The following is a 22,052-nucleotide window of genomic DNA, read 5'->3' as shown; positions in this document are numbered from 1 at the left end:
ACAGGATAATCAGATTTTCCAAGGCAAAATGCTCAACAGTTAGAAATGCCAGGATACTGAATTCCCTTTTTCAAGTGCCAGGGCCCTGAATAAGGCACATCAATGATTATCTCTACCTTTAGATGTCTACGTAGTACACGTACGTACTGGATTTTAGTGATTTAGATGTTGGATGTCTTGTCATGATGTCACTCTCATTTGTGAATCTATTGATGGCAGATCAGCTTAATTCTGGAGCTGCAGGTTTTATCACAGAAGAAGTGGGAGTTGGAAGCTGTTGGAGGGATGTGGGGGAGTTTTTGCCACTCTTTTCTTCTTCACCTCTCCTCGTCTGCACTGCAGCAGGACATCTCAAATTGTGCCACCCTCTCACAGATTACGATCTCCATTGGAGATGGTCCTCAGCAAGGTTGTCCCAAGTGTCAACACCAATGGTGCAATTTTTCATGTGTGCCTTCAGCATACCACTAAACTCCTCAAAACAGGACATGAGTTTCAGATGCCTCATAAGTCTCACATGGATCTTCTATCCAGACATGGTTCCAGCCTGGCCTGCATGTTCGTATTTTTGGAAAATGACAAACAAAGCATGAATATGAGCAAAAGGTGTAAGTAAGAAAAATTGTGAAAAAATAAATGAGAGCCAGTATCCCATTAACTCTTGTGCTCTGTTACTTTCCTCACTCTCTAGTATGTTTGGATGTAACTCATTTCTGTGTAGCTACACAACACTGAACACACATGCACCTACCCTGGTTAAGATCTCTCAGAAAATGGCAGCTAACTCATTGTAAACTTCTTCCTTCTTTCACCCATCCCCTCTAAAATATCATTGTTATTGCTCTCTGGGCCTGCTCCTACATGCTGCCAGTTATCCTCAATGCTGATTGCACTACATGGAATTTGAGAGTGCTGAGGGCTCTCCCACTTACTGTATGAGAACTGACAGTGTGGGAGTTCAGGCCCTGTGCAGGCGGAAACACACATCAGCACCTGTCTTCATGACACTATTAGGATCACTCTTAACAGTTTCCCCTCCCAATGTCCTTATCCTAGAGACACATATACAAAATACAACGTTTGAGAGCAGAACATAACCAATGTTGTTTTTCACCAAAATTCTGGCTCTGCAAAGGCCAGTGACCAAGTTGAAGCACCGTGATCTATTTCCCCAGTCCCCAGGTATGTTACTTTTTAAATATTTGCTATTAATTTTAAATGGGACCGATTGAAAGTGATATTCACTAAATGTTTTGGAAAATTTCCAACCTACTTTAATACTTAATTGAAATGAGCCTGAGGCACTTAACATATATTAGCTTCACACTCAAGGTTGTTTAACTTTGTATAGGGTGAAAGAAAACTGTAGACAGTGTACCTTTGGGCAATCAGACTGGAAGGAGCAGGTCTAAGCTTAACGAAAGTGATCTTTACACAAAGGTGTTACCGTCAAATACGCATATACATAAAATACTTGTCACTATCAGGAGACAATATTGATATTTAGCTTTTTCTTGGCCTTTTTTCTTTCCTCCTGCATGGAGCTAACATTGCCTTCCTTTCCCAGATGTTTTTGGTTTAAACTCATACTTTAGACAGAAGTTGGGCCACTAATGGTAAGTCTTTACTCAAAAAAACTCCTGTTGAAGTCAGTGAATGTTTTGTCTGAATAACTACTTCAGTATTTGACCTAATCATTTGTTCCACTGCCAATTTTTTTTTCTCCGGCTATTATCCAGCTGCCATGTTTGCTCTGTCAGATTCAAAATGTGACTATGGTTTGAATTTCCAAGAACATAGCTGTTAGATCATCATCCAGTGGAACCAGGTGATTATGAAACTCAGTCTACAGGAAAGTACCACTTTGGCTCAGTGTAACTGAACATTTCACTCCATTTCAAGTTTTTTTTCCCCCTAACTATAAAAGTATTGCACTCAAACTGCAGTTCTGCTCTGAAAATGGATATGTAAAGAAGCTATCTTCTCACTGGGCAGGAAAAGGCGGACTACCCCAATGGGAGGCGGGCAAGGAGCAAGCCCCCTCCACGAAAAACTATTTGGACTAGCCAATGATGAGCATGGCTGACAGCAAGCCCCTGCGAGTACAGGAGAAAGAGCAAGGGACACAGAGGGCCTCTGAAGCTGCTTTTAAGCGGCCACTTAGTGCAGGGACCCACAAGGACAAGCCTGGGGTTTTATTACACCATCCTTGGGCAAGGAAGGCTGGTTACAACTTCCTTTAAAATCGAGCTTTGCTGTTCATCACATGGCCATAAAAGCCATAGTTTAGCTTCGAGGTTATTTTTGAAATTCATTTTTGTATCCCTGTTCAGCTGGTTCCAGATCTTCAGAGGGAATGAAGAAGCATAGAGATGTTAGGTTCCTAAAGGAAAGACTAGATGTTTATTTAGCAATTCAAACTTCCAAAAGTAACTTCACCCATCTCGCCTAGCAGGCTTTCTAACATGCCGTGTATGTTACATGAACTCTTGTAAATACCATGATTGGCGAGGACAGAATTCTGACAGGTTGGAGATATCTACATTTGCCACAACCTGGCACAAAGCTCAGTTATATCTTCACTGCACTACATAGGAGGGGTGGGGAGCAGAAGAAACTTTATGACTATTGTAGATTTCATTGGAAGTTGGAAGGCTAAAACCTACCCAGCCACCTCTGAAATACTAGAGTTTGGTAATATAAGCAAATACACACTTTTTCTGCTCAAAACAAAATAAATTAAATTTGTGGTGTTTAAACCCTTCTCCCTGCCCCCCCAAAAAATCTCCAAATCCTCTTGATCACTATCACAGAACAATCTTTCACCAATGAGCCCTATAAAAGCTCCCTTTCCTAGTTCAGCCTTTGAATCAAAGATTCCTTCTTCAGTTATTGTCCATTGGTATATTCCTTTGAACACTTAGGACTCATCAAGTATTTCTTTCAAACTAATGAGTTAGCAGAAATATACGAGGACTTGTGGAGGATAAACAACATGATTGTACTCTTAAGACCTTTTATGAAATAGCTCTACAAACTCTCTCATCTTGGCATCAATGAAAATGGTAATTTTCCATAACTATGTGCATCTAATGTTAATGTTCTTTGGCTTTCAGTTTAAAATCTTAGACCTACAATGTCAGTAAATTATAAATCAGAAGAAGAATAAGGGGAAGGCGAGTGACAATGATTTAATCATCAATAATAACCATCGTCAGTTCCATTTATTAACTCAGTCACAGGCAGAATATTTTTGGACAGTTTTGAAGAATGAAGGTTGCCAAATAAAGCCACCAAATGCTTTCTTTACCATTTTAGATATTGGCAGATCAGTCTCAGACTGTAGCAAGGTTAGATCCCCAATGGACCACATGAGTTTGCCTTGAAGCCCACAAATTTATTAATTAGACATCTTTTTAAATGCGCTAGTCCCTTTCGTTTCTCAAATCTGAACACAGTAAAATGTGAAATTACTTATGGTAATGGGGATACAGAACCAAATCCTCCACTACCATCTAAGGCTATGCCTACACTACAGTGATCTGTCAACAGAAGTCACTGTTGGAAGAGAGCTTCTGACAAAACTTCGGTTGGCAGAGTGTAGTCACAAACAAAATTGGATGGAAAAAAGCAATCTGCTGTGTTGAGAGAGAGTGGCCGGACTGCCTGGCCTTCTCTCAATGGAATAGCCAACCTGAAGCACAGCAGACACGGCTGCCTGGTAACTCAGAAGCCCCATCTGTCAACAGAGGACTCACCAGAGCATCCCACATGGCTGTTTTGTTGAGAGATTCTGTCAAGAAAGGCATTCTGTCCCATGGCAGAGAGGCAGAAGGCTGTCAACAAAAGTGCTAAATTTTGTCAACATACTGTCAATTAAACACTTTTTGTGTGGGGATGCTCTGCAAGTTTTGCCCGCAAAACTTTCTAGTGTAGACATAGGCTAACTGATTTCTGCTGCTCTAGCCCTGAATAGAGTGGAACAATCACCTCCTTGAATCTAGTTCTGGATGTCCCCAAAAGGAAGACCTTTACTTATCTATTAGAACTCAAGAGAAGCTAAAACTGGCATGAAAATCACTAGTTGGGTATTCAGACAGAGTAAAAGAACTGTACAATTTCCCCCTAATGGGAACCAGGGGTGCTTCAAGGACACAGACCAAAAATCAAGGGGAGAACATGAAGCACCTGAAATGTGAATGTAATTCTTTCACTTATTCTTAATTTACAGCAGAGAAATTCCATGCAAGTGAGAGGAGTTGCACAAGCTGACTCAAAAATTCTGCTCATACTCAGTATTTGTATCCAAACATCAAGCCTGGTCCAACAATTAATCCCACACATCTCTGAACACTAAACATAGAAATGTTTTAAATAAACTAATATCAGAGTTTTGCTTAAAAAATATCCAGTGAAAAAGTAGAACCACTGATTCATTGCTGGTATTGCAGAAACATTATTCAGTCCTGTTCACCATGTCCAAGACTGGTTTATGTTCTTTCAGAAGTAAGATAACTACAGACAGTTAATATTAAAGACATCTATAAGTTTGAAGCTCTAAAATAAGATAGGGCTCACCAGAGTTACCTAGGGGATATTATAGAAGTATCTTACTGTACATATAAAGGCAATAAATCTTCAATATATTTGGGTCAGAAGAGGTTAGGAAAAGGTTTCTTTTTAGCAATCAACATTTTAAAAATACACACAGTCAGCAGCAGACTGAGAAATGTCCTTCTGGAGAAGTTCTGTAGCTATGCATAGCAATTTTACAGCTGGTTACAGGTTATGAGTTCAGAAAATGAAATACAGGCAATCTGAAAAGTAAAAATAGCCTGATGAAATATTTGGAGAGTGCTTTGAGTATTTTATTTTGCTATTTTAATGGTTAATTGAAAACTGAAACCTAGCATAGAAATTTGTTACTTACTCCACATTATCTGGATCCCTGTATCTCTCCACTTACTGCTCTAGCACAGGAAGATTCCCCAGACACTAAGAAACTACGCTTGCTTATAATTCCTGTCTTTATGAGACTTTTAAGGTGAATGCTGCATACACAATTTTCTCATTCACTTTGTCACCATTTCTAGGGCAGACAGAATTAACGTTAGTAACAGCCATTATCTAGTAGACATATATCAGTATTAGATTCTGTCATTTTAAAAAGAACAAATTCTGCTTCTTCTCAGATGAGTAGCCCTGTTTAAGACACAAGCACACAGTAAATCAGTCATATATAATGCAGGATACATTTTTAATTATAAATACATAGCATAACAGTAAAAAGTTTCCAGCATCTGACCATCACCTAACTACAAAACTAAATGCCTTAACCCTGGAACTGCACCACAGGAAAGCTTTGATGTCCAGGTGTATGTAGCTAAATTAGCTTTGTCATAAACTATGTTATCTCCTGAATAGTTCCTAAAGAAAACTATGTTGCTGCTTGAAAAGAGTGTTCACCATGTACAATTCCTGACCAAACTACTAAAATATATGCCTTAGAAAGAAGAGGTCTTCCCATATAAAACTTCTGTTTGAAAAACAAAAACAAAAACAAACAAAAAAAAAAAAACAATGCTGCAGCTGACTGCACAGGTGCACTCCAAAATGCAATCAATGCAGTCAGACTTTCCAAAATAACCAGAATCTCAGAAGTTTTCAAGGGGATTAAAATGGATCCAGATGCAGAATATTATTTTTCCATTGTTTCAGATGGAAAAAGTCTGGCTCAAAAGTGAGCGTTTAAGAGAGCTGCCAATAGTTTTTGCTTATTTTCTTCTGAAGAAAAATGTTGTATTAATGTCTTATCCTGTCAGGTGCAGTAGTAGTGTAAGGTTGGGAAGTCAAAGTGTGTACCACCAGTTGACATTTAATGAATGAGAGCCTCTGCTGGGGCAGTGAGAAAATATTATTTATGGATCTCTATTTCAGAAGATAAGCTAGTAAGCTTTTTAGCAAGATGCATGAACAGAGTGTGCATAAAGCAATTGCTCAGCAGTTGATTAACTTCAGAAATATTAGTGACTTAAAAGTTCACAATGAGAATACTGGGACCGTCAGTATGAAATTGCCTTATCTTTTTACAAAATAGATTAGTTTGAGGTGCATTAGATGAATGTGCAGTGGTTTGTGCCCAGATCTCAACTGTCACTCTTTGTTCTAATTTTCAGCTTATGAACAGGAGTTGGATGATTTTCACATTTGCTTTCTGATGTAGGTTCCGTTTCCTCTTCACCTTACAAGTACCTGCTTAGATGTGATGGGTTTGGTGATACAATGTGGTGATATTAAGGATTCTGCTTACTAACCATATTAAGGAAATTAAGGTGTTGATTTTAACTACAAGACCCTTCAAGGTAAAGGCTTGGTCACCTGAGAAACTCTCTCTTCAGCTGTGTGAAGCAAGGAGATACTCTTATCTTTGTACAGACAGGGAACTGAGCAGCTATGTGACTCACCCTGAGCAACACAGGAAATTAGTGGCAAAGCAAGGACTTGAACTCAGAATTCCTAAGTCCTCAGTTAGAGCTCTGACCACTGGAATAGCCTCCCTTTTATGCTGAAGCTCTTTAGAGCTGGCCAAAGAAATATTACATTAATCATACACAATGGAATGTTCAAGCCTGACTCTTGAATGGGCAAACACAGATCACATTTTCATTTGACCGAGTCCTTGCTGTCTATCTGAACAAGTATGAAGCAGCACTCACTCTTGTCTTGCCCCACCACAAAGCAGGGAGGTTTCTCTGAGTGAAGCAGGTCTCTAGGTTGCTCAAGCCATTCACTTCTAGTCTAAGGGAAGCTTAATAAATGAAACTAGCAGTCAAATCTTTCTCCTGGTAGTGAAGTTCAAGAGATACTTCCCAAGCTGGACTTGCTTGCCTTTCACTCTATCGTTTTGTCCCTTTGATTGGCTGGGGAGATGGAGGCTTGATAGGTTGCCTTCTCTTTACCACTTACCTCCAGTCACTATTTTGGAGGCAGATGGGGGTGGTTAAAGAGAGACACCTGCTGTGAAAGTGAGAGTAGCTGTACTCTCTCCTATAATGAAGAAAACACCTCAGGCTTACACCTCTGTTGCTAGAAACCAACTCCCCCTACTTCCTCCCCAAATAACAGGCTGTTACTTCTCTTCATTTCTAGTCCAGCCCCCACTGTCCAGGTTTCACCCACGCAGCCTGGGAAGTTAATTTCTACATCACTTTCCTCACCTCTATATCTATGTTGATTCTTCAAAATATCAAGGAGGCAATACCCAAAATAAAGAGGATGATAACGAGGTGTGAATCTACAGCTCTTATCTCCTGGAAGTTTACCTGAAGATTGTAATCATCAAGCAAGAACTAGCAAGATGACAAGGTGAAAGCAAAAACACCTTTAAGCCTACAACCACCAGGTGAGGAACTACCCAGATCTTGCCAAGCCTGCTGAGTTAGACCCAGATTTTAAAGATACATAGGTGTTGCTCTGCTCAGTGTTGAAAGGGTGAAGGCTCAGATCCTCAGAACTATTTAATGTAGGTGCCTAACTCTCACTGATGTGGGAGTTTGGTGCATACTTTTAAGGACATGGGCCTAAGTAACTTAGATGGTAGTCTCATTTTCTGTAGAAATAGGTCTGTCCCATGAAAGCTTATCGCCAAATAAATCATTTTGTTAGTCTTTCAAGTGCTACATTTCTGCTGCTTCATTTTCACAAGTGATTTAGGCACTTAGGAGCCTAAATTTCATTGAAAGTCAATGAGGCTCAGATACACGGAGGGACGTAGGTGCCTAAATCCAGCTGCAAGCCACAAAATCATTTGTGTGCTGCTTACTTGTATAGGTGTGTGAATTCACTCATCACCAAAATTGTCATTATACAGTCCCCTAACTGCTTAAGTTTTTGTCTGTGGGCATGAACACTGCTCAGGCAGATGCCCAGATATTTATCTCACACCTAAGCTCCACCATAATCTCAAATCAGGAAAAGACAGGTTATAGGGCAGGTGTATTCAGGGCACAACTAATTCCATGCAAAATGGCCAGAAGAAAGCCTGATTATCCTGTTTAAAGACTTAATGGATTAATTCCCTACTCTGCCTGATGCCAGAAGGGGAATTGAATAGGGGTTTTCCACCTCTCCCTACTGGACTAAGGAGTACTCTGCTGTGGGTCTCCCTCAGTCTCTTCTGTTGAAGCCATTCCACTTTGTAAAAATAATTAAATATGCATTGAACCAGACTGTGAGAATGGCCTCTGTATCTGGGATAAAGGATCCCTGTTCAAATCCATTCTCACATCACAAAGAGGGAGAAGTCAGCAGTGTCTCCCATTTCTCAGGTGAATATCCTAACCACTAGGCTAAAGTTGCACAACAGGCTTCCTCCTCCCATTTTATGTGTAAGCAGGTATAGTTCATCTCTGTTCTTCCAAGAAACAGCATGGGTGCTTACAGCACCTGACTCCAAACATGTCTCCAGCCATGGATTCCTCCTGCCTAAAATTAGGCACCACCCTTGGTAAGACTATGTCTACATGATAAAATCCAATTTAAAGGAGTTAGTTTGACATTAAAATGTCACTGTTTTCACGGTTAATGTCGTTAGTTTGATTTAGTCTGCCCTAATATTGCTAACAAAATGTCAATATTAATGGACAGGTAGAGTGTCAATCTCGAGTTTAAAATGTCAGATAAAAGGTAGCGAGGAAGCTCCATGTCTTTCGTTCAAACTTATTAGCCTCCACAAGTGTCCAGTATGTATCCCACAAAGCTATGCACTGCACCTGGCTCCCAGCTCCCCTCAACTAGCGGGAGCTGGGAAATTGACCAGAGCTACTGAGCTGTCAGTTTCCTGGGTCCCAGGCTTGGGGAGAGCTGGGAAACTGACCAGGGCTGCTGCACCTGGCTCCCAGCTCAGAATGCAGGGCTGAGGGAACTGTGGCATCGGTTCCCACAAATGCACTGCTGCAAGTCAACGTTCGGTGATTTCAGTATGGAAGCAATATGTCAAATTTGTTGGGAGCCTGGGGGAATTGAATTTAAAAAAAAGGCAATATAAAATCAATTTTTCAACTTTTTCATAAATTCAAATTGATCTTGTAGTGTAGATGTAGCCTAAGAGAGGCTTGATTTTGGGCACACCCCTCTCATTAGCATCAGCTATTTGTTAGCTTAGGTAGCTCCTTGCCTGACTTGCTGGCTTTATGGATCCCAATCTCAAGTGCCTCTCTCTCACCACACGCCTCACAAGGAGTGTAGGTAACTAATCCAAGTACTATGGATCAGGCTGGCTGCCTCACGCTAGGCAATGCTACATTCAGTATTGCAATGCGCACATCCCTTTGGCCGTGTCTACACGTGCCCCAAACTTCGAAATGGCCACGCAAATGGCCATTTTGAAGTTTACTAATGAAGCACTGAAATGTATATTCAGCACTTCATTAGCATGTGGGCGGCCGCAGCACTTCAAAATTGAAGCGCCTCGCATCCCATCAGCTGATGGGAATAAGGGGACTTCAAAGTAGGTGGCGTCCTTTTGAAAAGGAGCCCTGTCTGGACAAGACACGCGGCGGCGAGGCACGTCAATTTTGAAGTGCCGCGGCCGGCCGGATGCTAATGAAGCACTGAATATGCATTTCAGCGCTTCATTAGTAAACTTCAAAATGGCCATTTGTGTGGCCATTTCGAAGTCTGGGGCACGTGTAGACGTAACCTTTGTGGATCTAGTCCAAAACTGGGATCATGCCCCCATTCCCCTTTCAGTAATAAAAGGTACTCTTCTGACTGCCTCACGTGGGGATAAAATGTCACACAACACTACAGGCACTGTTGTGACTGAAGCTGAGGGAAGTGTGTACAGCTAATGAGGGACTACAAATAGAGGTGTACCTAAATTGTTGCAATTAATATACAGGCACACCAGCTGTTACCCCAGTAAACTATTATCACCATATTTTTTGTAAGCAGACCACCGGTACAGACACAAAAATGTGGATCTGCATCCACCAGGCTCAACTCAGCACCTGAACTGCAATCTGTATTTCACTTGCATCCACACAGCAAACCATCTGGAGGGGTGGTGAGGAGGTAGCACAGATGAGAGAGGAGAAAGCAGGGTCATGCAAGGAAGAGGCAGGAAGCATGAAAGCAAGGAGTTGGGGTGAGGGGCAGGATGAGAGTCTCAACAGAGAGAAGGGGCAGCAGCATCAGTACCACTTCCAACCACACAGAGCTGAGCCCTCTTCCCTTGGAGCAGGGCAGCTCATCATTTGCTGGGATGTCTCCTGGAAATGAGTTGCCTCCCCAAAACATGCTCCCAGTAGGAAAGAACAGCGTGTCGAGCAGTCAGCATGTGTCCTTGAGCGGGACCTGGGCTGGGGCTCCTGCAGTTCAGTGCTCATCAAGCTGGAGGGGAAGGGAAGGTGTGGAGGGCCAGCATTCAGCCACTCCTGTAGAGAGACTTAGGAGCTTGTTGTGTCCCTTCCCTGCTGCCATGGGAGCATGGGGTCAGGAAGCACTATGAGAAACTGGTGCCAGTTTCGAAGTATGTAAAACAGACGTCTTACTCACTTGTGGTCATTAAACAAAGGTTCTACCCCCGCAGTCTACCGCACTCCTAGGAGAGCGCCTAAGCTTGCTATATCACCCAAATGTCATTTGAAATCGTCAGCCCGAGTGAATGCCATTGCAAATGCCATTGCAAATGGCCTCAGACAACACTTAAGATTAGGCGTGGAATCCACAGAAGTACAGGCATGGTAATGCTGAGCTCCAAGCCCAGTGACTCTTCCACTGTGATTGGTGGAAGAGATCATTGGACCAGAGAATGGGAATCACTGTTGCCCTTTGTTTATGGCATACACCTATTAGATGGGAGTTCCTGAGTCCAGTTCCTCTGCTCCATAATGTCCCACAGTAGAACAATTTCAACAGGAGAGGTTGAAAGAGAAATACAGCAGAATACTCCCCAGCTCAGTGATTAGAGAACTTGCCTGTCGAGTAAGAGAATTGATTGGGTCTCCCTCACGCCAGTTGAGTGCTCTCACCACTTAATTGTAAGTTATATGGTGAGCACCTCCTAACTGCCTTCCCCTGGCTTGTGCCTCACTTTTGGCTTAATGGCAAGCAACAGTGTGCACACTCAGACTGAAACATATATACAAAATTTTTACCATGGAAAACATTAGGCACCCAAACTTACCAGGTGATTAAAGGATTTGGCACAAGTTTTATAAACCAGAATGTAGGTGATTAGACACTTGCGAACTTTTGTAGATTCCACACTAGATAGATATGAAGACTAAAGTATTCTTTTGACTGTGATGGGTTTTTCTTCAGGAGCTTACACTCACTGCATACCAGACCTGTGTTGTGCATAACAAATTACTTTTCTTTAGTGATGCAAATCTGACATTTGCCCCCTCACCCAACCACCATTCAAATCTTTTCAGTCAATTAAAATCACTTTAAACATGATTCAATAGCTTTATTTCAATGATAAATTATTCCTGCATGCTTTTCTTTCATAAGGCATATTTGCTTTTTTCTGAGCTGTGCAACTAAGCTATGCTCTCTCCCTTACTGCTCATACTACCTATTTTGTACTGTGCCATAGCCCCTTTTCTCCTCCACCTTAACTTCTCCAACAATCTATCATCCTTATAGCCTTTATCTTCTGCTATTCTAGTTCAGTCCTGCTCTGATATGCACGAACGAGCACCAGATTCAGCAGAAGGGTCCAGAAGCAGCATTAATTGTAAAAACTTAAACAAAGGGTTTCATTTAGGCATATTCCTTTTCTAATTCTAAAAAAGTCTGACTTTGGGGAGTGTCACGCTGTTTAGGAACCCAACTACTTTAACATGATAACTCACCAAGCTCCAAGCCAGTATTTTAATTTTAAACCACCACCTTTAGCATAGAGAACCTCTGGCGTAGAGAACGAGTGCCAGGGGTTGCCTCCGACAGTGGGAGAGATCATCGCATCTCACTGGACAGTCACCGCCCGCCTCAAGCTGGGCAGCCCCCAGCCAATAGGGTACTGTCCCGCCACAGTTCACCTGCCTCACTGGGTGCGTGAGGCTTAAGGTTCCCAAACCTGACAAGTGATCTGAAAGCTGAGCACCAGGCAAACCAATAAGAAAATCAACAAGAAAAGGAAACCATCAAAGTTTTAAGCTTGCTTGCTGGAATGTGCAGACCATGCTGACAGGTCTGACTGAAGATCTTCAGGACGTCAGTGACACCCGAAAGACCGCTGTCATCAATGAGGAACTGAAGAGGCTCCAAGTTGACATTGCTGCTCTGCAAGAGACACGTCTCGCAGATTCGGGATCTCTAAAGTAAAAGGACTACACCTTTTTCTGGCAGGGTAAAGCCCGAGAAGAACCCAGGGAGTACGGTGTTGGCTTCGCCATCAGAAACACCCTTCTTCAAATGGTGGAATTAGTCATGAGTGGATCAGAAAGACTCCTCCAGGTCATACTTCAAACTTGCGCCGGTCCTGTCCACCTGATCAGTGCTTACGCCCCAACCTTGTACGCCACACCGGAAGTAAAAGACAAGTTTTACAACGTGCTTAGTGCTGCCATAGTGCAAATACCTGCTCGTGAACAACTGTACATTCCGGGTGACTTCAATGTGAGAGTTGGAGCCGATCATGACTCGTGGCCTTCCTACTTAGGCCACCTCAGTGTGGGAAAAATGAATGAAAATGGTCAGCGTCTTCTCAAACTTTGCACATACCACAATCTGTGCAACACAAACACATTTTTCCAAACCAAGCAACTGCACACAGTGTCATGGAGACACCCACGCTCAAAAAAACTGGCATCAACTAGACGTGGTCATCGCTAGACGTGAAACTCAAAAACGTCCTTCTGACATGCAGCTATCATAGTGCTGACTGCGATACAGATCACTCGTTAGTTTGCTCCAAACTCAAGGTCATTCCCAAGAAGCTGCACCGCTCTAAACCAACTGGAAGGCCCCGCATTGATGCCAGAAAGACGGCTAACTCAGTGAGAGCTGAAAAGTTCAGAGCGACCCTCGATGCGAATCTGCACAGCAACCCTGGGGGTGCTGACGTGACATCCAGATGGCAGCATCTGAGGGATACAATGTACAACACGGCCTTGTCGGTGTTTGGAAGAAGAGCTAGAAACACAAATGACTGGTTCGAAGCTAACTCCGATGAGATGATTCCAGCCATTGGAAAAAAGCATGCTGCGCTCATGGAGTACAAATGTTCACCAAGTCAGAACACCCTGCAAGCACTCAGAGCAGCCAGACAAACAGTACAGCAGATGGCCAGGCGCTGTGCCAACAACTACTGGCTTGAGCTATGCAGCAGCATCCAGACCAGTGCTGACTTTGGTAACCTCAGGGGAATGTATGAGGGCATCAAGAAGGCATTAGGACCCACCCAGAACAAGATGGTACCTCTGAAATCCAAATCTGGTGAAGTCATCACTGACAAAGCCAAACGGTGCGCTGGGTCGAGCACTACTCCGAGCTGTACTCACGCGAGAACATCGTGGTCAACTCAGCCCTCGATGCTGTCGAACACCTACTAGTAATGGACGAACTGGATCAGGAACCAACTGTGGATGAACTGAAGAAAGCCATTGACAACATTGCACTAGGAAAGGCCGCAAGGCCAGGATGGTATACCACCAGAGGTTATCAAGTGTGCCACAGACACTCTCCTGGAACCCCTACATGAGCTACTGTGCCTGTGCTGGAGAGAGGGAGAGGTTCCACAGGACATGCGCGACGCTAACATCGTAACCTTGTATAAGAACAAAGGAGACAGAAGCGACTGCAACAACTACCATGGAATCTCCCTCCTAAGCATCACTGGTAAACTGTTCACTCGCGTCATCCTCGACAGACTCCAGAAGATTGCTGAGGGTGTATCCTGAATCACAGTGCGGATTCTGCACAGAGAGATCTACCGTCCACATGGTCTTCTCTCTGAGGCAGCTGCAGGAGAAATGCAGGGAGCAGAGGAAGCCACTCTATATTGCCTTCATCGATCTAACCAAGACCTTCGACTTGGTCAGCAGGGATGGACTGTTCAAACTGCTCCACAAGATAGGTTGTCTGTCATGGTTACTCAAGACGATCCAGTCTTTCCACGAAGACATGAGAGGAACCGTCCAATACGATTGTACATTATTGGATGCTTTCAGCATCAGGAGCGGCGTCAAACAAGGACGCGTCCTTGCTCCAACATTGTTCGGGATCTTCTTTGCACTCCTCCTTAAACACGCCTTTGGATCTTCAACAGAGGGCATCTTTTTGCACACAAGATCTGATGGGAAACTGTTTAATCTTACAAGGCTGAAAGCTAAATCTAAGGTGCGGGAAGTCCTCATCAGAGAGATGCTGTTCGCAGATGACGCTGCTGTCATGTCACACACAGAAGACCAGCTTCAGAAGCTGCTGGATCGGTTCTCCAAAGCATGCAAGGACTTTGGGCTCTCCATCAGCCTAAAGACGACAAATGTACTTGCTCAGGACGTTGCTGATTCTCCATCAATCAGCATTGACAACTATATGTTAGAGGTAGTCCATGAGTTCATTTACATCGGGTCCACCATCACTGACACCCTGTCCTTGGAGACTGAGCTAAATAGGAGGATCGGTAAAGCAGCCACAACTCTGTCCAGACTCAGCAAGAGAGTGTGGAATAACAACAAGCTGTACACTCACACCAAAATGCAAGTCTACAGAGCCTGCATCCTCAGCACGCTCCTTTACGGCAGCGAGACTTGGACCCTGTACGCCCGCCAGGAAAAGAGGCTGAACGTCTTCCACTTGCGCTGCCTCAGGCGCATCCTTGGAATATCGTGGAAGGACAGAGTGTCCAACACTACCGTCCTTGAGCAAGCTGGAATCCCAACTATGCACACCCTCCTCAGGCAGGATGAATGATGGAAGGATCCCAAAAGACATTCTGTATGGTGAGCTAGCCTCTGGCAAAAGACCTCCCGGACACCCCCAGTTGCGCTACAAAGAAGTTTGCAAGAGAGACCTCAGGGAAGCAGACATCAAGCCAGACAGCTGGGAGGAGCTAACAGACAATCGCAGCAGATGGAGGCAGTAACTATACAAGGGCCTTCAGAAGGGTGAGTTGAGGATCAGACAGCTAGCAAAGGAGAAGCGAGCCCACAGAAAGCACAGCAAGGGCCTGCCAGACACCCATGACATATGCAACAGATGCAGCAAGGACTGTCATTCTCGTGTGGGTCTTCACAGTCACAGCTGATGCTGCAAATGAGGATGCCAAATGGAACTACGAAGGGTGGGATCCATAGTCTACATAGACTGTAGGATGTTACTACTACTACTACCTTTAGCAGTCTTGTTTTAACACTGACATTCCATATAACGTAAAACACTACTGCTGTAAGTAGGAAATAAGTACAAATAAATGTGGTACAGAGAGAAGACCGTGAAAAGGGAAGCATAACAGATGACTGCTTTCATAGGAAGGTACGAGATGTAAACTAATCACACCCAGACATTTATTTCATTATACTCCGTAGGCAAGTTAAAAGCATCCCATGGCCTTAACATATTCAAGAAGAGTGTTACAGACAAAAGCTCCTTCAGAAAGCAGTGGGGTGGGGGGGGAAATAAAAACTTAAATTAGGTCTTAGAAGAATAGTAGAATGTATATTAAATAGGACACCAACACTTGTGATATTCCATTCATATTCATGTGTTTTAGAGTAACTGTCATTGCAAACATTTCAAAAGTGATTTCTTTTAATATCACCATGGATACAGTTTCTGCTGCCACATCCACTTAATTTTGTTGGGACTGAGTCTAGAGAAATGAAGAGGGGCCACAGAAGAGAGGGATAATGAACAGTCCACAGGTAAGAAGCCTAAATGTTCATGTATGAAACCAGACATTTTCTCAGTAGTTATGATGCAAGATGCAAACCTACACTCTGATCAAACAGATCGTTTTTTCCAAATGGAATGAGTTAAAAACCTAATTTTTTTCTTCAAGTTTTGAAAAATGCAAGTTTTTTTCCAAATGGAAAGAATTAAAAACCTAATTTGCTTTTTTTTCCAAGTTTTGAAAAATGCATGTTTTAGTAAAGTTATCTTTTAGCTAGAATAATCAGGTTCATTATTTATTCTGATCAATACAGTTTTGCAGAGACTTAAGAAGCAGCTTAAATATTTAAGAAACCCTACCATTACAGAACTGATTTTTCCCTAAATTCTTCACGCATGGTTCTACAAGATACTCTGAGAATTATGGGAGAGAAAAAAAAGAGACCATGTGTTTGTTTTGAAGAGGGATTTAAAAAGAGGGGAGGGATTCACTGGTTCAGAGAGCTACAGATTATTATGGCAACAAAAATGAAAAAGCAAACCTTCCTCTCCCACACACAGACAGCCATGAGGAAAGGAAATCAGAAGAACACACAAAGTTTTGAAAGCTAGGAGAGCAATTCTGAACTGCACAAAAAACAAATTAGTGATGATAAAAAGGGGGTGGCAGAGTCCCATTTAGTGATAATAGCTTGGAGGCCACATTCTCGCCCCCCCACCTCCAAAAAAAAAAAAAAAAAAAAACCCACACTCTGTAAAACAACAGGTATTCAATGTCATCAAACTTGGAAGAACAATAGTCAATGCCAGGTATAATAAAGCACAACTAAAGATTCTACAGCAAGCAGATCAAGGGAAGGATGAATACTGAGAATACTCTAGAGACAGCGATAGACTGAAACATGGGAATTGAAGGAGTAAAAGATGCGAGTTCTAAGACAACAAAATTTGTGGTCTTGAGTAGATACATCCGAAGTCTGAATGACAATGAAAGTAGAACCAGATTTATAAAACCAAGGAAACAAAGACTCAGCACAATTAGAAAGAGGGAAGGTTAGGTACCCTATAAACCAGTAACATTCCTTTCCATCCTCTTAAGCCTTTGCGGCTGTGAGTTCTAAGTTACTTTTTCATCAATTTTAGCCAATGTGTTGTAATAGCAACAGACAAAAAAAAAGTGGGGGGGGCAGAGCCTTCATTAGTATAAACTAATCTGAAGCCAACAATTTACACTAGCTAAAGATCTGATTGTTGAGTGCACGAATGTTAAATAATGATTGAAAGACTTACATATTTCTGCAGATTGCTAATGTAAATCTGCGTTCCAGCAGAATAAAATCTTCGGGTGAATATTGTTTGAGCTTTTTAAGATGCAGGTCACACATATTACATTTTAGAACCAATGATCCTTCTGAGCTTTTCATTTATCTCCTAAATCCCTTCAAAAGTAAGCATCAGCTATATGACATCACCTATAATATTTAGGTAACTTCTTTTAACAATAATTAGCTGCCCTCAAAGTATCTGGACATTTGTAGGATGCAGTATTTGATTTGATTGACATCTCCAAAATGGACTATGCTAGGAACAAAAAAACTGCAGAGCATCAAATAAAATCTCTTAAGGAATATAGGTCCTAATGCCTACAGCAATATTTTGTCTTCAGACAAAACTTCAGCGTAGATTTTCCCCACCATCGTACTGCAACAATACACTATCACAGAATCATAAAAATGTCCAACTGGAAGGGACCCCAAAAAGTTATCCAGTCATAGATTCATAGAACCCTACGGCTGGAAGGGACCTCAGGAGATCATTGAGTCCAACCCCCTGTCCACAGCAGGATCAACCCTAACTAAATCACACCATTCGGGACTTCGTCAAGCTGGGACTTAAAAACCTCTAAAGAAAAGAGATTCTACCGCATCACTAGGTAAACTTTATAATCTTGTATTATTCTACTTGTCTGATAACGGTAATTTGCTTGGGCATTTTTCTTTCTGTTCATTTGCACTTTATAGAGAATGGTTCAGTACACAATAACATTTAAATAGAACTTGGACATATTGGATTTTTTTTGTATCCATTGTATTTCACTAATATATTTTTATCAGTCAATTTACAATGGCTAATAAGGATAGTTTTAATCAAGTGAGCAAACAAGATATTCAGAAGCTGACATTTTAGAACACTGGTCTGGTTGGAGTGCTGAAATTTGACCTCCATGTACCAGCAAGTGCCCATGATACTTTTTAAAGTCACAAATAGTCCTACTTACAACACTGTCATTAATAACAAAGCAGAGCTTTACTGTTTAGATGGTGGTTGGTAGCATAAGCTGGAGTTTTGTTAATCCACAGGTGGCATGGCTTTGAGCAAACTTCCAACTGCATGGAGGAGCAGAAATGAGCTCTCACCTTGCATGCTGATGAAAACCAGCTCATGGGCCACTCTTGCTGGGGGTTGCTGACCTGTTCTAGAATTCCCACTGAAGACTTAGCAAGACAAAATAGGTAGCTGAGTCTCACACGGTAGCTGTGTTATTCTGTATTTTCACAAAAAATACGTAGTTCCGTAACACCTTAAAGACTAACAAATTCATTAGATAATGAGCTTTTGTGGGTAAGACCCACTTTAGATTTGGAGCAGAGAATGAAAATCCAGGATTTGTAAAGTGGCACAGAGGGGGAAGGAAGGAAAAAAAAACAGGGGCGGGGGGCAGAACAGTCACTTGTAATTAATAGAACCACTGAAAGAAGTAAATTAAGTGGTATGGGTGCCATTCTTGGAAATACAGAAGGTGGAGAAATTGCCCTTTTAATACATAAGATAACTGAGATCTCTGTTAAGCCACAGGTTGTGTCAAACTTGTAAATGAATTCCAATTCAGTTGCCTCCCTCTGTAATCTTGAAGTAAAATAATGGCTACTTTCAAATCCTCTATTGAATATCCAGGAAGGTTAAAGTGTCCTCCCATCGGTTTGTGTGCATTCCAATTCCTGATGTAATCTTTAGACCTATCATATAAAAACAGTATATCCTCCTGAAATGAAGATGATTTTTATGTAGCACTGGTGGTTTAATAAGCGATACTGAATTTCATATATCACCATTAAAATTTGTATACTGGATGTTACTCAGATTATTTTTAAACCTAAACTACATGAAACAGTAGTTAAGTTGGTAAAAACACTCATCTTGTTCCATAAATGCATCTTATGCTAGGCTTTTTAAGGTTATATGAAACACTGCCTCCTCATGATTAAAAGTTTAGTATGGGTCCCATCCCACAAACGATAGCATTTAACACTCCTCATAGGATTAATCTGCTACACATAAAAGTGTTCACAAAACTGGTCTTTCAGACAGCAAATAAAAACTAAAATATTTGGTTACTTTGTAGAGTGAAAAAGCTGTTTTTACCTAAAACGGAAAGTATGATGTTTGGGTCATGGTAGCTCGGGGCTTAGGCTTTGCGGGAAAAAACAAAACCCTCAGGACCAAAATTCAAGAACTCTGAAGGGCATCTATTTACAGTACAAAAATGTAATTTGTATATTATTACAAACTGCATATTACAAATCACATCTAACAGAAGCTTTTAGTATGGCAAGTATTTATTTGGTATGACCTGTAGTTTTATGAACTGGAAGTTCCACCTCTAGACCAATTATGCAACAGACAAGTATGAACAAATCAACACAAATATACAGAGAATGGAGTTGCAGATGCCCTCCAAAAGATTCCAAAGCATAAGTTTGCATTTTTAAAGTCCTGGCAAAAACACAGGCACAGAAGTTTTTCACTTCTAAAACTCATAAACATGGCTACTACAACCAAGTAGCAGGTGGATCTACAGGCAATTCTGCAGCTATTATGGCCTCTATGAGATTTGTTCACTTCTGACAACGTTAACGGTCACACAGGTCCAACATCAAAGCGAGGACGGCAAACAGGGCAATGCCAGGAGATGGCAAAGCCCGGCATCCATTTCGCCCAGGACAGGCACCACTTGCTGCTCCTAGGCCCTGTGCCTCCTGCTGAGGCGTCTCCGTGCTGATGCTGTTCCTGCACAGCTTCTGCGCCTACTTCTGGGGTCCAGACCAGCAGGGGCGGAGGAGCCGAGCTGCAAGGCTGCTGCCAGCAGGGTCTCCCTCCCCAGGGATATGGGGATGGACAAGCCACTGGGGACCCCGTCGGCCTCTCCCAGGTCACAGGGGCGGCACGAGGTTCTTCTTCTCCAGTAGCTGCTCCCTGTCTTCCTGCTCTTCCTCTTGCAGCAGCTCCTCCAGCTCCCCGTCCTCCTCCCCCTCCCGCCCGTCGTGCGCGCGGCGGCGCCTCAGCTGTTGCAGGGCCCGGCGGTGTCGCTCCTGCAGCCGACGCAGCTGGGCCGCGAGCGCCGCCTCCTCCGGCGGAGGCTCCGGGGGGGGCGTGGCCTCGGGCTCCGGGCCGGGCCCCAGCAGCGCCTGGCGGAAGAGGCTGCGGTTCTCCCGGCGCAGGCGGCGGTTCTCCAGCCGCAGCCGCGCGTTCTCGTCCCGCAGCCGTGCGTTCTGCCGCTCCCGCTCCTCGCGGGCCCGCACTGCCTCGCTGTGGCTGGCGGCCAAGTCCGCGTATCGCTCCGCCAGCTGCTGCGGCGAGCCGCCCGCCAGGCCCCGCCACCCGCCGGCCGCCTCACCGCCGACGGCTGCGCCGCGGCCCCTCCGCGCTGAGACCCCGCCGGGCCCACCGCTCCAGCGCCGGCCGGCACCGCGCATGCGCCTCATCCGTGCCGACCCTCTCGCCGCCTGCCGCCTGGGCGCAGCCGCGCTAGAATCAGCGGACACGGAGGCTGCGTTATGCAGAGTAGGGGGCGGAGCTATTGGCTGCTGGGAAGAAGCCGGCAGGGGACAGGCTTTGAGCCGGCACTGCTGGGGCGCATGCGCCGCAGGCGCCAGGCGGTAGCGATTACTGCCTGGCCCCAATGGGCAGCCTGTGGGGGAGGGGCAGTTCCATGGGCTCGTGGGGCTGGGCACGAGGGCTGCTCCTGCCCGGGGCAGGCTCCAGGCAAGTGTGAGGCCAGGCCTCTGTCCTGGCCCTGCCTGCAGCCGCTGTGTTCACTCCTGGGATTGCCGCCAGTGCATCTCCCAGCCCCGCTTGCTCCCCTCACTTCCTGGCCCTGCATGTCACCCCCGTGCACTCCCTCCTGGCACGTAGCCTGCCGCTTCCCCCAGACCCGCCTGCTGCTGTCACCCCCCTCCTGGCCCTGCATGTCACCCCCGTGCTCTCCCTCCTGAAAGACTACCTAGTGCATCCCCCAGCCCCACCTGCCATCCCCTGGACATTATAAAGCAGCTTGGGAGCCCTTGTGTTATGCTTAAAAGAAGCACACAGGATCTTTTTCGGGGTTTAAGGTAACATACTGCATTTATTGATAATGTAATGTAGTTTATGTATTCACATAAACACACATACACATCCAGTCTGTTGCTCCCCCTGACTTATTGGCCAGATAAATCAGGCAAGGGGGATGAGCCAACTCCTATCAATCTGGACTGATGCTCCATGTTGTAGCAGGACAGAACCCAAAAATCATACAAGACACCTCATCCTTTACAGGGATTTTTTCCTCCATGCAAGTCTTTGCATTTTACACTGTTAGGCCTTAATCAGTTGCTAAACATCACACAGAGCTGGAGTTAAATTAACAAAGCTGTCTGGTGCTTGTCTGAGACCTACAGCTTGGATTTAGTTAGCATCACAAGATAAATTCGTTATAGCTTATTGCTCACAAAACTATAAGGCTATACTTGCTGCTACCACTGGCAGGGCAGTGGGGCCAGGGCAACTTCCCACTGTTAGCTCTGTGCAGCAGCCAGCACAGCCCTACAGTCTGTGTGCATGTGTGTGTGTGTGCACACGCTGCCTCCCGACCTGAATGCCCTGTGGCAAATGGGAGCTGCAGGGGCAGTGCCTGTGGGCAGTAGCATGCAGAGAACACCTGGCACCCCTGCCTAGGAATTGATGCCAGATGGGAGTGCCCCAGATAAGCATTACATCCCACCCCCTCCCAGATCTGTACCCTCATTCCTGTACTCTCCTCCCTCCGTATCCCCTTCAAGCCCCAAACTTCCTCCCAGAGCAGCACCCCAATTGGCTGTCCACTCCAGAGCCTGCACCCAGCACCCAAACTTCCTCCCAGAGCCTTGGGGAGGAAGGAGTTTGGGTGGGGA

At 44.1% G+C, this 22,052-nt stretch overlaps 1 protein-coding gene across 1 annotated transcript; it reads right to left on the bottom strand.

The window, feature by feature from the left end:
- Positions 1-19,442: 19,442 nt before the first annotated feature.
- TUSC1 (tumor suppressor candidate 1) lies at positions 19,443-20,674 on the bottom strand. Its single transcript, XM_074994054.1, has one exon. The coding sequence runs from the start codon at positions 20,604-20,606 to the stop codon at positions 20,055-20,057; it is 552 nt and encodes a 183-aa protein (XP_074850155.1). The 5' UTR covers positions 20,607-20,674; the 3' UTR covers positions 19,443-20,054.
- Between the last annotated feature and the right edge of the window lie 1,378 nt (positions 20,675-22,052).

Source organism: Carettochelys insculpta, chromosome 5, assembly GCF_033958435.1.
Source record: "Carettochelys insculpta isolate YL-2023 chromosome 5, ASM3395843v1, whole genome shotgun sequence".
Lineage (NCBI taxonomy): Eukaryota > Metazoa > Chordata > Testudines > Carettochelyidae > Carettochelys > Carettochelys insculpta.
The sequence above is the reverse complement of the archived record's forward strand: the minus strand, read 5'-3'. Positions and strand labels throughout refer to the sequence as shown.